A 16,261-nucleotide genomic window follows, 5' to 3' on the forward strand; every position below is an offset into this window, starting at 1 on the left:
TAATACCACCATGAATGAGGAAAAGACTTGACTGTGGAATTCCCTGCAAATAGACAACCTGCTCAGTGTGGCCCATGGGCTAGATCCGGAAGTTCTGAGCCCTGCTGTCTGGAGGATGGCGAGAGAGTGAGCCTGCAACTTTGGCCCAGGTTGACAGTCACCCTCTCTCCAGTCTGCTCCAAAGCCTCTGTGTGTCATACTGATGCCACTACGTGTGAGCTGTATCAAGCAAGTCTTCGAGCCTGTATATTGCAATGATGCCTCTCTCGCAGAATAATGTTGATGTCGATGGGAGGGCTTTTGGCCCTGCATCACCAAGCATCAGGAAGCAGGCAGCCAGGCTCCCTCCCCTAAGCCAATCACAACTCTGCAATTGCAGCGTTGTGATTGGTCTGAGCGCCATGACACAGCCAGGGGCTGGAGGGGTGAGCATGTTCTCCATGCATGCTATAATGCAGGGAAGTGTGCGTGACTGGCTTGGGCGGCCCTGAAACAGTCAATGCGTACTTTGAAGTGGGCAAACCACTTCTCCCCTGCCCTGCTTAGAGAGCAGTGCAACACCGCCCGCACGACGCAAAGCAGCAGGGCAAAATGACAATAACTCTAAGTTATTGTCATTTTATGTTTCTCAAGGCTTAAAAGCAATGGGGTGACGCCCCGGTTCTTCAAACAGTATTGATACCAGTGTGAGGTCCGAGTGCTGCACCATCCGTATTCCCTCTGTGACTCATTCCCTGGTGAGCAGCCATCCAGCACCAAATTCAGAGGATTTTTGCCTGCCACTGCTACCCATAAACTTCTTATTGCACCCTTAGACTGCTTTTTCTGTGTTCCCAGCAATCTTGTACAGAGAGACCTCGGCTAACCAGCACAGTTTATACAGGGTGATACCTGTAAACAATTCTTTTAGAGCCCTGCAAAAGCCAGTCGAAGAGAACTGAATTGTATATTACACTGCACCGAGAACACTGACAAAAGATGACAGTGCACTTGGCTGCAGGGACGGGATTAGCCAGACTTCTGTGTACCAGATAAGTGTGCAAAGGTATAAGACACAAAGACCTTGCAGAATATCAAAGATACACATGCATTAGAACGAATCCCATAAAACCTCTTGAAGGTACTAAGAATATTACCTTAATGACTGTTAGAAATGAGATTTCTGGTAGGCTAGGGCATGCGCCTAAGCCAAGCAGAAACCACCACTCTAGTCAGGGCAAGGGAGTTATACGCTGTAAATAACCCCTGATCACCCCCTTGGTAGCTTGGCACGAGCAGTCAGGCTTATCCAAACGGCAATGTGTAAAGCGTTTGGGCAACACACTCACACAGCAGGGACACACTAGGCACATCACAAAAGAAACTCCACACGAGGTTATATAAAAATAGCCTTTGTATTATCCCCCCCCAAAAAAATACATCAGAGCATAATCACATAAACACACTGTGCCACCTGGCACTAGACATTACTTTACAGCGGATTATATACACTTACAGGGCCAATCGGGCCACTGTCCGAACATCACAGGTAGTGAAAAATAACCAGTAGCTACTGGTAACATTGCATTTTGCATGAACATGTTAGTCAAACATCCTAATCATTAGCATAGCACAGAAGGACATACATTAATAGCTGTGCACCTTCTGCAACACATCCTGCCCCCCAGAGGCAACTGCCTTATGCCTAGGCAGAAATCAGCAGTGCACTACAGCAGGGAAATCTCGTGCCCCCAGGCGTCCTGGAGCACCCCAAGGCATAGTGCCGATAACCCGTAGGAGGCCCGAATCACCTCTCTCCCAGTGTTGCCGTTCACAAGTCTGTGCTTTCTCAAGCGGGGCCCTGTCCTGGGCTCGCCCCGCAATGCCCTCTTAGGGCCATATTGCCCCCGATACCACTCCAATGTGCAGCTGCCCGCAGCCTTGCCGCGCAGCTGTGCAACTAGAAAAATGGGGGGAGAAGAGTCGGTGCTACTTAGGCACCCACGTGAGACTTGCCCATAGCCTCTTGAGGCCGGAAAAGCACAGCGCGGCCCGGGACAATAGGCCCTCTGGTCCCAAGGAACTCACCCGGTCTCCTCTTCCAGGCGGGGGAGGGACCTTGAAGGCTTGAGCCTGCAAGGCTCCACTCTATGCACGGTAGCTGGGCTCCTCACTGGGGCCTCCTCGGGCCTCACCGGTCTCCTCAGCGGGAGGCAGCCTGTTCTTGGCAAAAAGACGCAAAGTTTGCAAAAGGGAGCCCTCAAGGCTCCGGTCCTCCCTCTGGCCACCTGATAAGCCCGTGAGGCTCCGTCCCTCTCTTGCCACGGTCTCGCTCTGGCAGCACGCAGGGCTCTCCTCGTGAACACTGGAGACCCGCCCACAACCAGGCTGCACCTCCGCCTGGCTTCCCCTGCCGGCCACACCCCAAGTCAGGCTCTCCTTGCCTGACTTCCTGTTTCCTGACGCTGGCTCAGAACAGTGAAATCGACAGCGCAGGGGAATAAATGCAGAGGCAGCTCTCCCCACGCTGCAGAATTAATGCAGAGGCAGATCTCCACACACTGCGGAATGAAGCTCCCACAAAGGCTTGGGGGAACACAGAGGGCTCTCCTCGTCCTCACGAGAGCCCTGCCCAAAACCAGGCAGCTTCTGCCTGGCTTCCTGTGTACCATGCAGCTGCTCTCGCCACGTTCTCTGTGAGAGCCCCCTTCTCAGGCTCAGACAGCAGAAAGTGAAGCACCCACCACGCGCTTCTGGTGTGCCGGTGCAGCCCTCTAGACCAAGGGCCCTCAGTCCTCTGAAGGCAGGGGCAGAAATCCAGCACCCACCAAGCGCCGATTCCACAGTCACAAGGGGCAGAGCTGGGCCCAGGCAGGCCAGCTCATAGGGGCCCCTCTAGCAGAGGGGCAGTCCTTTTTGGCGGTTCCTTCTGGTGCCCGGCAGTCCTCTTCGCCCAGATCCAAGTAAGCACCAAACACATGAGGTCACAGCCCCAATATTTATACCACTTTCCGTCTTTGTTCTTCCCCCTGGCACAGGCCTAAGCCCAGTCCAATACAGTTCTGGGGGGCACTCAAACATTTGTTTACAGGGCACAAAAACCATCATTGTCAGTGTAGGCTCTGGCCCCAGACACACCACAGGGGGGCGGAGCCAGCATTGTGTAGTGCAGGCACAGTCCTATTCAGGCCCATGTGCTACTCCTCCCACTACTCCAAGTGCAGATCAACCTATTCAGCCTAAAGCTGACTCGCCCAGCCTCCCTGGAGCCACTGCACCTCACCAGCCCCTGCACTCAAGAGACAGACATGAAATACGCATCAGGCAGGCACAAAGACACATAGCACACAGAAATGCCCACTTCTTAAAGTGGCATTTCTAAAATAGTGATAATAAATCTGTGAACACTATTACGCAGCATTTATTATCGCTATTCCAAACATACCAAACTTGTCCACTCTACTCCTCTCAGGTCAGGAATTACCACTGAAGCACATATCGGGGAATCCCCAATGCATTCCTATGAGAGGACAGCCTCAGAGTAGTGAGAGACCAAAATGGCTGTTTGTCACTACTAGGACATGCCACACAGTTAAGGCACATGCCCTACCTTTTCCCTACAGCGCACCCTGCCCATAGGGCTAGCTAGGGCCTACCTTGACTGATATTAGTAAAAGGGGAGTCAGACGTGGCACCCATTTTATGTGCCACGTCACAGCGGCAGTAAACTGCGTGCGCAGGTCCTGCAATGGCAGAGGCTTGGGACAAGTTTGAAAGGCTACTTTGGTGGGTGGCGCAAACAGCGCTGCAAGCCCACCAGTAGCATTTAATTTTCTGGCCCCGGGTATATGAGATACCACTTTACTGGGGACTGATAGGTAAATTAAATATGCCAAACAGGTGTAGACCAATCTTACCATGTTTTACCATAGAGAGCACACGCACTTTACACTGGAAAGCAGTGATAAAGTGCCCAGAGTCCTAAAACCACCAACACTATGTCAGAAAAAAGACTAGGAGGAAGGCAAAAAGTTCAGTGATGACCCTGCAAAAAGGGCCAAGTTCAACAATGACAATAAAAGCCTTATATCTTATTTTCTTAAAGCATAACAGAACTTGCACATTACATGTGCTGTGAGTGATACAGGAGCAGCTTACAGAACATGTTGTACCTAAAGTACCGCCAAGAGTAAGCCTGACTATCTGACCACACTAGGCCTTGAATGTCAAAGTTAAAGATGAGATATTTGCCAATTCGTAAGCTTGCAGTAGTACAGGTTTCCTTCTTTCCTAAGTCCACAGCAATACTCGTCACAAGAGAGGCCTAATCGTCTTAAAGTCACACAGACCCAGGGAACTGGCCTGACAAGGAGTATAGACAATGGGAAATATTTATAATTATTTGGATACCCAAGAAAACAATGTACTTTTTCAGTCTTATCACAAATGTGGGTTCTTCTCAATGTGTTTACATTTCTAACATTCGGCAAGAAAGATAGAATCTATGCCACCAACATCATGCAGATAATTCTTTGTAATGGAATTAACTAAACATTTTAAATTACTGTTTGCTTTCACTTAAAAAAATATCCACCCTGACAGCAAAAAAATATCTGCCCTTTAATTCGCATGATGGAACTATATTTTAACTAGTTAAGCCTTCTTTGAATATATATATTTTGCTACTTTAATATTGGTATTTATAGTATTACTTATTTATTATTGTTTAAGATTCAACTGCTAATGTGTTTTAGCTATTCGGAGCATTCTTGGTATGTCTGTTGAATTGTCCTATATTCAATTAAAGAAATACATTTGAACAATAAAATGTATGTCGGTGAGCCATACTCCTTTTTGCATCTTAAAGAAGTTGCTTTTCGTCCGGAGATGCAAAAAAAACTTTGGAGGCAGAACGCTTTGGGAGTAGTTGTCATTCTTAAATGACTTTTTGATCGGTGTATAAAATGTGTTTTTGTTATTGGTACTTTAATTTATGTACTTTATTTTGCGTTTTATGTTGTATGTGTTTTGTGGTCTCTAAAACAGCACCTTGGGCTGGTTTTCTACCATATGTTGACGATATATATTTAATACACTTATTTAAGACGCGCTGAGAGATACCAATTAAAGCACTTGCTGCCCTACCCATTCTTAAGCAAAACGGAGCAAATAAGAGCGAAAACAAAGGTTCCAGGGTGCATAAAAGAAGAGATTAAAAGAATTAATTGTGACTTTGTGACTGCACCTGCTCCCTTCCCTGTTTACTCCCTAATCTCTAGAGGCAAAAGGGCCTCGGTGAGCAGCCTGAATGACAGATGGCAACAAACACAATTGACTGCAATTTCAAAGGAATATGCAGTATGAAGCTTTGTGACGTTACCTTGTAAGCTCTTCTGTGATAGGTTAGCACCACTTCCTGGCAAAATAAGGACACGGCTAGGTTCGAAAACACAACATTAAACAAGACAGTCCACGCGAAGCACTGAATGTATTTAATAAGCATTTCACTGAGAGTGATCCAGCAAGGGAGGCCTCTGACGTCAAACCGACCACTCATCGACCACCTCCTGCTCGGAGACAGATTTGCATGACCGTGTGTGCCAGAGAGCTATTTTGAGGAATCACTTATCTGAAAGACAGGGCAGCAAATCAGCAAGTGACAGAAATGTCACATCAACCGGTGCTGAGACCAAAGTGAATTGCTTCTCATTTCCGATTGGCTGAGAACTCTTCTGCATCCCCAGCAAAAGCTCAAATCATTTAAAGGGGAAAGCTGGGTTAATTATCCCTGGAAAAACCACAAATCCCAGTCTGCACATACAATAAGCAGGGACCAGAATTCATGCGTAATGCAAAAATGATGTTAGTATATTCCGTGGCTACACTGTCAAAGATAACATGGAGGCAAGCTGAACGGCAGCTGCAAAGCACAGTCCTCTCTCTGTATGCCAGTGTATGGCCATAGCTTCCAAACCGACAGCAAGGATAAAGACGTTTGACATCTCCTGCACAAATGCTTTCTGAAATATTAAGCTCTTTTTTCATGATAAGCACGAGTGCTAGTGATTACAAAATATCTCTGCAAGAGCAGAATTTGTGAGTCAACAGTTGCAGAACCTGCCAACATGCCTCCTAAACCATTTGAACAGCCTGAATTACAATGTCATATATATTTTGAATACTTCACCCACTCTTTTCTGTACGTTTCTTTATATTTATTATTTGAAAGACAAGTCTTGTCCCATAGCTGTTTTTTGGACTATACGTTTGTTTACCGCACCTTTGAAAATTAGGAACTGGAGTCATTTCATTCATGCAACGAGTTAACGCGGTGGTTGAGGAAGGAAACCTGCAGCTCTCCCTTCTTCTAAAATGTATGCCACTTCTCGAAATGAACTTCTGTGAGGGGCTGACCCTGGCGAAGGCAAAATAGACTTGCAAAACTGTATACAACCCAATCCCCCCAAAAGCTCATTGCTACAAAAAACAAGCATTTAGAATGCAATAGGTCTCGCAATTGCGAGATTTTGTGCTATTGGCATTGTAAATGGCAAGACCAAAAGGCATTGTCATTTACAATACCAACAGGTCAAAGTTTGGCAAAAGCGAGACCTATTGTATTGCAGAGCGCGGTCTCCCTGAAGTGGGCGCCACGCTTAGCATTCAAGCTTTAAATTAAAAAGAAAAGAAAAGCGGAAAGAAAGCACAGTGTCCCTGAAGCGGACGCGGCATTCAGCTCAAAAGTGGTAAAAGCCAATAAGCTTCTGCCATTGTACTGTGAGTGCTGTGGGGGTAGGGGGAAGCCACTTTTAAAGTTAGAACAGCATAGCGCTCCATACAAGAAGCGGCCGCCACTGTCCTGTGTGGGCACGCTGCAAATACAAGAAGCAGCCGCCGTTGTCCCCATTATTCAATAAACAAAATAGTGCTCTTTGACTTATAACGCAGACCGTGTAACAAGCCAAATAAAAGGTCCAGTCATTATGGGAGGTAACAAATGCAGACAAGGCTGTCCCAAGGAGGGACTAAGAAGCCTAATAACAAATCGGAAGCCAGCGTTTACGAAGGATAACGACATAAGCCAATTAAAAATATGGGCGGAGAGTGGGTGGGACTTCAAGTCCATACTTCAATACTGCATGCCTCACAGCTGCGCATGCGCTGCCCAGGCTGGACCTAATGAGACCGCCAAAACCAGGAAACCAAACTCCGTCTGAACCCAAAGAGGCAGGAACATTAAGAGTCAGCCTTGAGCGTGCTACACTGACTCCAAGAGACACCAAGATCAAGTTTAAAGAACCCTGTTTTGTTCACAAGGCTTAGAGGGACAAAGGTCCAAGATATCTACAAAGAAGACAAACACCTCACTTAAGCTGAAGAGGATCCTGCACTCTGAATATGCACATCTCATTACGCAAAGATGATTCAACTGGATCGAACAAGAAGGCAACGTCCTGGAGATCCTGGCCCTAAATTGTGAACACACTGGATGAAAGTCTGAGGGATGAGCCAAACTACATGCGTTTTAGGAAGGGCCTGAAAACTGAAAGTTCAGGGCTGCCTTCAATTGAGCGATCTGTATGTGCAGCCTGCAAAGAAGAAGATAGACTGCACACCCCCAATTAACCTTTAGAATCTACTTCATGCAGTACTGGTCTGAAGTAACCAAGAAGTACAACATAGCGCCCTACAAAACGTAATATTTACTTGAGAATGTTTTTTTTAAATTTTGTCAAGCGTTATCCTCCAATGAAAAGGTTGCTCTGTAATACGACGATCTGTAAACCTGGCTTTACTATCCTCTTTTCTGATATGGAGCGTCACACTAAGCGGTTAAAGCACAGTTGATTCGCAGCCAACACAGGCAGCAAACAGTAAATACGCCTGACGGACTCAAGGGTGAAAATACAATCTACGTCAGAAAAAGGTGAAAGCACACAAACGTTTTAAGCAGACTGAAACTACAATTTCTGGAGGAAATGCCACAAGTCACCGTTCATTTGATGCTCTGTATCATATCTTTGGCTTTTCTGCACTTGTATCTGCCTTTTCATATTAATGTTTAAGGATCAGAGTGATGAGTGTTTCAGTTGTTTACAAACCTACCTGTCCTATGCACTACATACAGTACACATGCACAACGTTTAGGAAAATGTGAAAATCTACAATCTTTTATAAGTATATTTTTGGTACACTATACCAATGTTTCCTGTGCATGTCTCTTATACAACAAGCATTGGCAATGCCAATAGGTTTGGCTTATGGACGAAAGCGCCTTATATGGCACTGATGAGTAAAGGACTGAGTAAGTCATCACACATGGCCTCTGTCACTCATCTTTGCACTCATGCATCCATTCATGCACCAAACTGACTCATTTTTGCATTAACCCTCTGACACAGCCACAATAAAACACATACAAGCTGAACAACATATGCAAGATAAACTAAAGAATGCAAATGGAACTAAGGAAACACGCTGCTGCCTAAACACGGCATGTATATGCTTACAATAAAAAATGAAACTTACCAGTGGATGCCCGTCTTGCAGAGGTATTTTAAATAGCCTATCATTGTTTTAATAATCAAGCCTAGATGCCACATTTAGAAACAACCACATTTATAACCAAAGAGTTGGCCATCTTGGAATGATAAAAGAATGATTCACTAAGGAAAACAGCATTCCATCCTGGTGTCCTTGTTTAGAAGAAGTGGCCAGGTGGGATGAGGCACACTGCACATAAAATGAGTGGTAAGCGAGAGACTCTTTAGCACTGCCTAGACAGTAGGTGCCCTCTTAAGAAACATTAAAATAAAAAGAGGTGAAGCAAAGAAATTAAAAAGGGGGAACTGAAAAATGAGAAGATTCAAAACTAAAGGAGTGGCAAAGCCACTCTGACACTGAAGCACACACATTTTCAGATCAAGGTACACGTGATCAGAAAATGAAGTAATTCACAGTGCAAGAGACATGAGAGTCAATAACTCATGTGAACTAAACCCTTACCCAATGCATCATCCCTGTCATGGGTGGAAGCAGAGTGTAAATGACACCCAGACAGATCTATTGTATAACACAGATGACTCAAAACCCTCTGTTTATCCATATGGATATATATTTATGTATATATGTATTTTTTTTTATTATTACTGGAGTCTGCCAAACAGCTAAAGGAAGATTGTAGCAAGAATTGGTTCTGTGCTAATCTCCTCCCCCTATAATTTGAAAGAGTCAGTGACATTTCACATAACAAAATGCCTAACTATAGGCTTTAATACAAAGAAATGACAATCCACCCTTAAATGCCTATTGATTTTAACATATGCTTCAAACAATCAATATGGCAGGCTTAATGCATTTTCATAACTTTTTATAATAAACAGACCAGAATTATGGCAACAGAAATATTTTCCTAGCAAACCAAACAGGCCGGCTGCAGCTGTTATCATTGGCTTTTCACCACAACCAACTGAGGACTCCTGTACTGAGCATAAGCTTTCCCACAATGAAACCATGAGGCATACAGTCATTGGATTACATAGTATGCAAAATTACAGTTGGCAAAACAAAATATTACCTTTTGTAGGAGGGCCTAACATGGTTTCTGACAGTACAAATCTTCTATACTCATGGTTTGTCAGATGCAATAACCAACAACAAAATTATTCCCTACAAAGGTAATCAGTGGCACTCCATGTAGCAAAATACCTATCAGTAGGCTTTCACACAGTGATTCAACAATCTACACTTAAATGCCTATTGACTTTAACATATGCTTTTCGCAATCAATATATCAGGCCTACTGACTTTAGTGTAACTTTTCATTATAAACAATCAGGCCTATAACCTTTATCATTAGCTTGTCACCATAACCAACTCAAGCCCGTTGTGCTTAGTAATTTATTTTTTCCAGAGTTTTACATAGCCCAAACTAGACCTGAGACATCGGGTGTTAGAGCGTTTCACATGAGCACCAGTTCTGTCACCAGAGGACATATTCATTTATTTTGTTTTGTAAGGCACGGGGAGATGAATAACCCTGGGCGTAGTTCGCGAGGTAGCGCTACGCAAAGCTACGCAAAGTGCACTTCGCACTACGTGAGCTACGCGTAGCACTTCGCGAACTGTGTAGTAACATGTTCGCACTGTGCAAGATGTCGTTTTCAATGATTGCACAGTGCGGACAAGCAACCACCACTGTGCAATCATTGAAAACGGCATCTTGCACAGTGCGAGCTGTAGTTTTCTGCTGCTCAAGTAGATTTTTACTCGAGCGGCAGCTTTCTCAACGCGGACTGGTAGTTTCTCATCGCGAGCGGTCGCGAGCATGCGCGACCACTAGCAATGAGAAACCTGACCTCCTCGCGTTGAGAAACTCGCCGGGAGGTTTATTTTCCACGCTCACGATCGCCAACTTGATGTTGCTGATCACGAACGAGGAAAAAGTCTCGCCGAGATGTCATTTTGCTTGCTCACGGTCGCCAACTTGTCGTTGAGGACCGCGAGCAAGCAAAAAATGACCGCTGCACTACGCAACACTACGCTACGCGTGTTTGCACTGTGCTACGTACAATTCGCGTAGTGTGAAGTAGCGCAAACTTCGCAAACTACGCGAGCATAGCGTAGTGCTTTGCCCAGGCTTAGAGATGAAGTGATTTGCCCAGAATCACAGGATGATGAGCGTCACTGCCGAGACTCGAACCCGGTTCCCCAGCTTCAAGGTTGACCGCTCTAACCGCAAGGCTACATCCTCTCCCAATAGTAATGAACGAGTGACCAACTTATAAAGCGCAAACAAATACCCGAAGTATAAACTTTCTATGAAGCAACCATATGGCAACAGTGATCAAAGTACAAATGTATACAAAATTACGATTGGCAACAGAAAATATAATCTCTCCTAGGAGAGCATATCAAGATTATTTGTAATGCATATCTCCTAGTCCCACAGTCTGTTCGGGTGGAGTACCACACAAAATCCCTTGTAAGATTCCTTGTAACAAAATACCTGCCTACAAATCTTGCAATGTGTAATAACAATCCATCCTTAAAATCCTTAACAAATTACCTGTCTATGTCCTGTAACACAGCGTGATGACAACCAACTGTGAAGGCTTACTGGCTTTAACGTATGCTTTTCACAATTAATAAGCAAGACCTACTGCCCTTGTCATAATGTTTCATAATACGCAGATCAGACCTATGGCATCAGACATAATGTTTCCAGAGCACAAAACAGGCAAATAGCTTGTTACTATAACCAACTCCGGCCCTACAGTTTGGAGTGCAAACTTTTCCACAAGGCAACCATCTGACACAGTCATTAAAAAGGTGTAAAAAATTACAGTTGGCAAAGCAAAATACTCCTTCTCCAAAAAAGGCCTAACGAGGATTCCCACAGAACAAATCTTCTATATCCATGGTTTGTCACACTGCGTGCCCAACACCAAAACCATTGCCTACTATGGTAATCTGTGAGAATCCATTCAAGAAAATACTAAATCGGTAGTTTTACATTCCACACCTAAATGCCTATCAACCGTAACATATGATTTTCACAATAAATACATCAAACCTAGTGCCTTTGTCATAACATTTCATAATAAACAGATCAGGCCTGTAACTATGATCATTGGCTTGCCACTATAACCAACGTATTCCCGCTATATTGAGTATAAAATTTGCCAGAAGCCAAAAAGTGCAATACAAGCAGTCTTTTTAGTGGAACTACATAAATTCGACTCAAAGACTGTAATCAAAGGTATCAATAGGTTGATGGAGCCTCAGCCCCTCTCTCAGTAGGACTCTGAAAGCTCTTTTTTGTTTATAACATAGGATCTGGCACTCTTTGAACGTTCAAGGCAGACCAAAAAAAATCAATGTAGACTAGTATATCCCTGGGCTCTGAAACACAAAACTGCACTCTGAGGTCTTAAGTTAATGATTACCTTCCTCCCATCTGTGCTACAGCCAGAGTAAAAAAAAACGTCAATTATCACTTATCTAAGACCAGGGCCATTGAATGTAGGCGGAGGAAGCTAAATTATGTGCCAGGGCTCACTAAATTACATGGCTAGAAAAGGCAAATTATGCGACATAATACAGCACATTTTGTGACAGTATTCATACATTATTTCATAATTTTACACAGTTTGGGCAAAGGTAAACACCTAAAACAGAAATAAGCATCAGAGGGGACCAGTCAACCGTTTTCAAGAAACTTCTACTGCGTAGCAACACATGATTGCATGTTTTGAGTAACTTTTGATCTGTTTGAGCTATAAACAAAATGTTTCTTGATAAATTAGGAAACCTATGCACATGAAGGTTTAAGTGCCAAATTCATTATTATGTGAAAAACGTTATAGAGGCAAAATCGAATAATTTCAGCGGTCATGTCTAAGACAACATAACAGACTTACAGTGCATTGTGTGTGCCCTTGAATGTTCAAGATCAGACAGCCTTAGTGCTACTGGCAGAGACAACTGGATAAACAGAACACAATGATCGGTGCTGCTTGGAGGGCAAGCATGTTATGTGGAAGAACATACATTCTGCGCAATCAAAACATGTACTCCGGCTACCAACGTATGGTTTGAGCCAAATCCCCTTTCCTAGTATTGCTGCTTAATGCCCTTGTTTAAGCTGATCGCCTAATGTCTGGCGACAGCTTCTGTGTCAAGCCGGGCCTAAAAATGGTTTAAGTGGTCTAAGACTGGGGCAGGCTGTGCACCGTGTCAAAAATTGCTACGGTTGTAACAACCTGATGCCACCTCCGATTTATGGATAAAAGGCGGGAGTCAGTGCTGCTTCAAATACGACGTGGCGATACCAATCATAGATAACACGTTTTTAATACGTCCCCCACAACCGAAGGAAATTGCTCGTTAACTTATGGAGACATTTAGTCCATTTTCTTAACATCTAACCTCAAACACTGCGCATGTGCTATGCTATATGTGCTAAGTTGCACTTTAAGCAGCTGGTCGCTCTTACCCTCCTGCTCTGCGGTCAGTGCTAGCCTCTGCAGGGCGTTGCTGGGGGGCTCTTTCTGGCGGGTGGCACTCTCGTTTACCCGGGAGCTGGTAAAGCTGTTGTAGCCACGGTGTAATGAGAAGGTGCAGACACTGTGGCCCCGGTACGTGCAATCGAAGAGGTAGCAGCTCAGGGCGGGCGCATGCTGGTGGCTTGAAGAGGTGGAGAGCTCCACCACAGCCACAGAGCAGCGTGGCTCTCCACAGCATGCCCCCATGCACTGATGCCAGGTCGACACACCCCCGGGCGCGGCCAGAAAGGTGGCTCCGGCAGCTAGCGAGTCTTTGGTGCGGATGATATAATCCTGTAGGGTGGTAAAGCGTCCCTCACAGCCTTCCTCGCCCAGCTGCTGTCGCCCCTCTTCCTGCATGTGTTGCAGGTGGTGCAGGCCTTGCTCGTCCCCTGGTACCTGTAGGTTGTTTTCGGTACCCGTTGTGGAACCACCCCTTTGCTGTATATCGACTGGCCTACGTGCCTCCCCTTGCACACGGTGCACTGCTCTCGCATCATTTTGGGTTTGTGATTCTTCTTGCAAGTGGTGCACCTCTTGAGTCTCGCCTATTCCCTGAGGCTCCCCCTGCAGGTGGTGCAAATCCGGAGCCTCCTCGGGGCTCAGCAGCTCTCCTTGCTGACGGCGTAGGCTCTGTGCCTCCCCGGTGCTCTGAGGCTCTCCCTGCCGCCGCTGCTGCTGCAGCTGTTGACGGAACTCCTCCAATAGCTCCTCCACGCCGGACACCTGAGCCCGGAGCTGGGACAACGGGGCCGCTTCGTCCTCAGAGGCCCTGCCCTCGCCGGGTCTCCAGTAGCAGCAGATCAGAAGCATTAAAAGGAGCGCAGACCGGTGACTGGCCAGGCCGGCCGCCGGCCCCTGCATGCTGCTGTCAGATGCACCTGCTAGGATGAGCCGCTACTCGAAAAACGGAACATTCACTAGCCGTGCCGCACCCGGTGCTGCTAGTATGTCTGACCCGTATATTTCAGTCCGCCGTCCATTCCAGTCCCCTGTATGAGAGGGAGGCAGAGAACCCCGTCACGGCGCTGGTCGCATCTCCCCCTCTCTCTTTACTGTGTGTTGCTCTGTCTTCCATGACCCGGAAATAGAATCAACGTACAAATTAAATGAAATACGGTCGGGGAAAACCTGAGCGTAGCAACATCTGCGCACCTTTCAGTGTGATCGGATCAAATGGGAAAATAGCGTGCATGACTAGAACTTTCAATTAAAATAGAATTATAGAATGAGTAAAAAAGAAATTCCTTAAACACTGCAGCAGTCCTGATGCACCTTGCCTTTTTTTTTTTTTAATTAAACTGGAGACTTAAGGGGAGCAGCCGACCGTAGAGAGGTCCGCCCCCGTAATTTAGGGAACTGTATTAGTCAGACGACAGCTAGGTTTTATGTAACCCATGGGGGTATATAACCGGACATTTTAAGGTACCGGTGTAGTTGGGAGGGGGGGGGGGGCGTATTGCAAGTTTATTGTTTATTATGGCTTTGAAGCACCTGCTGCCGCTTTTCATTCTTCCAGCAATTTCTGGTTAATATGCCTGTTGTAAAGAACCTGTACCATGCATATTACCAAGTGAATTTAATGTAAATAGGTCGGTGGGTTATTGCTTTTAAAAAAGACAACCTTTTATTACTTGCAGTTTATAAATTAAATTCCTAATATAGAACAGTGAGCTATTCATGAAATAACTGCATGCACACTGCAGAGTATAGATTGGAACATAGATTATTGTTGCAGAAAGGGTACATTTGGGTAGAAATCAATTCTTATTATTAAAGATAACCTCCAACTACGGTGTTCCATTTAAAATTCTGAGTTTGTGGTTCTCTACACCAAGCACTCTTAAACTATACTGCTTACCAGTATGGATGACATGTCACTCCTACAGCTTGTAAGCCTCTGTCTTATGTAACATATCCTATACACTGATTTACAAAGGTATGATTAATTGTCTCTGTAATGTGTGTGTGATGCAAAGTGCTCTGACACCCTACACTCAGGGCTTTAAGTGGGCTGGGTCTTGCTGATGCTGAGCTCCAGCAGTCCTGAAAAGCATGTGGCAAAACAGATCTCTATCATGCTCCCCATTTTTGTTCTCACCCTCGGTGAAAAAAAAATCTTAACTCTGCAGCAGTACCACCCTTCACTGCCTTTCAGGTAACTTCAAAGAGACTCGTTATAGTTCTTTTACAGTCTCATCATTTTTGAACTGAAGTATTTTCAGTCTTATTTACCACTGATCCAGCGAAAGGCCAGGATAAACTTTTCCACATATCAACATATCACTTACAATGGGCCAATACACACATTTAGATTTCCTGATTATTTCGCTGGGGGTCAAGTTTTATTTCTCTTTGATCTGAATTAGTCTGTGCTTAACTAATCTTCACAGATCAACACTCTTCTTTTGGTCATTGGACCATTAGTCGAGTAGTTGATGGTGATATTAACAAATTCATTAATTATCTTATAACTTTATAGTAAAATAATCACAGACTCCAAGTAAGATTCAATATATTTTATCTAATAATTCAATCAACAATGAACGTTCATTGGTACAGATTCACAGTGCAAACTCCATGAACTTTCATGGGAGAGAAAGATTCAGTTATCAAATTTCATTCAAAATACAGACTCTTTAAACAAACTCAAATGCATTAAGAGTGATAGATGAAGAGACAAAAGACACAATAATCTATAAATTGCAACCAATATTTGAAATTTAAGGAAGAGTGATTGTTACCAGACTAAACAGGGAAAACAACCCCTGGCCAAAAGGATTGATGAAGGTCACCTGATTAAGAGTCAGGAGACAAAGACTTGAGGACAGGTGCAGGATAGGATTATACTTTCTAATCTTCTCTAGAAACCCGACGCACCGGAGCGCATCCCTCTCTTACACTTTCTCCATCTTCGATATTCTTCCGCAATTCTTCAATTTAATCTGGCTCTCTCACAGTATTGAATCTTCCCAGTCTGTTCTTCTCTTGCCTATTCCTCACTCAGCATCAACGATTCTTCTCAGCAGCAGCTCAGCTCTCATCATCTCAACACTCAGTAACCTTAAGTCACTCAAATTATACCCTTTAATTTTGCATGTCCCACCCTCACAAGTTGCAAATGTCTGTGAATCCTGAACTGCAATTGGGCCAGAGCAGGGAAGTTGTCATCACCTCATGCGGTCATCCCCAAATCCTTAAATAATGTTTTGTTTAATAACCCCTTCCCACCTAAT

General features: G+C 44.8%; 1 protein-coding gene across 3 annotated transcripts in view; it reads right to left on the bottom strand.

Annotated features, from left to right (window-relative positions):
• Positions 1–14,103, bottom strand: part of LRP11 (LDL receptor related protein 11) — a 327,158-nt gene extending 313,055 nt beyond the window's left edge. For all 3 annotated transcript variants that reach the window (XM_085612481.1, XM_085612480.1, XM_085612479.1), the window contains exon 1: positions 12,977–14,103. In XM_085612481.1, the coding sequence (XP_085468607.1) occupies positions 12,977–13,889 (913 nt within the window). In that variant the 5' untranslated portion in view covers positions 13,890–14,103. The remainder of the gene's footprint in view (positions 1–12,976) is intronic.
• Between the last annotated feature and the right edge of the window lie 2,158 nt (positions 14,104–16,261).

The sequence above is a fragment of the Triturus cristatus genome, chromosome 6 (assembly GCF_964204655.1).
Source record: "Triturus cristatus chromosome 6, aTriCri1.1, whole genome shotgun sequence".
Lineage (NCBI taxonomy): Eukaryota > Metazoa > Chordata > Amphibia > Caudata > Salamandridae > Triturus > Triturus cristatus.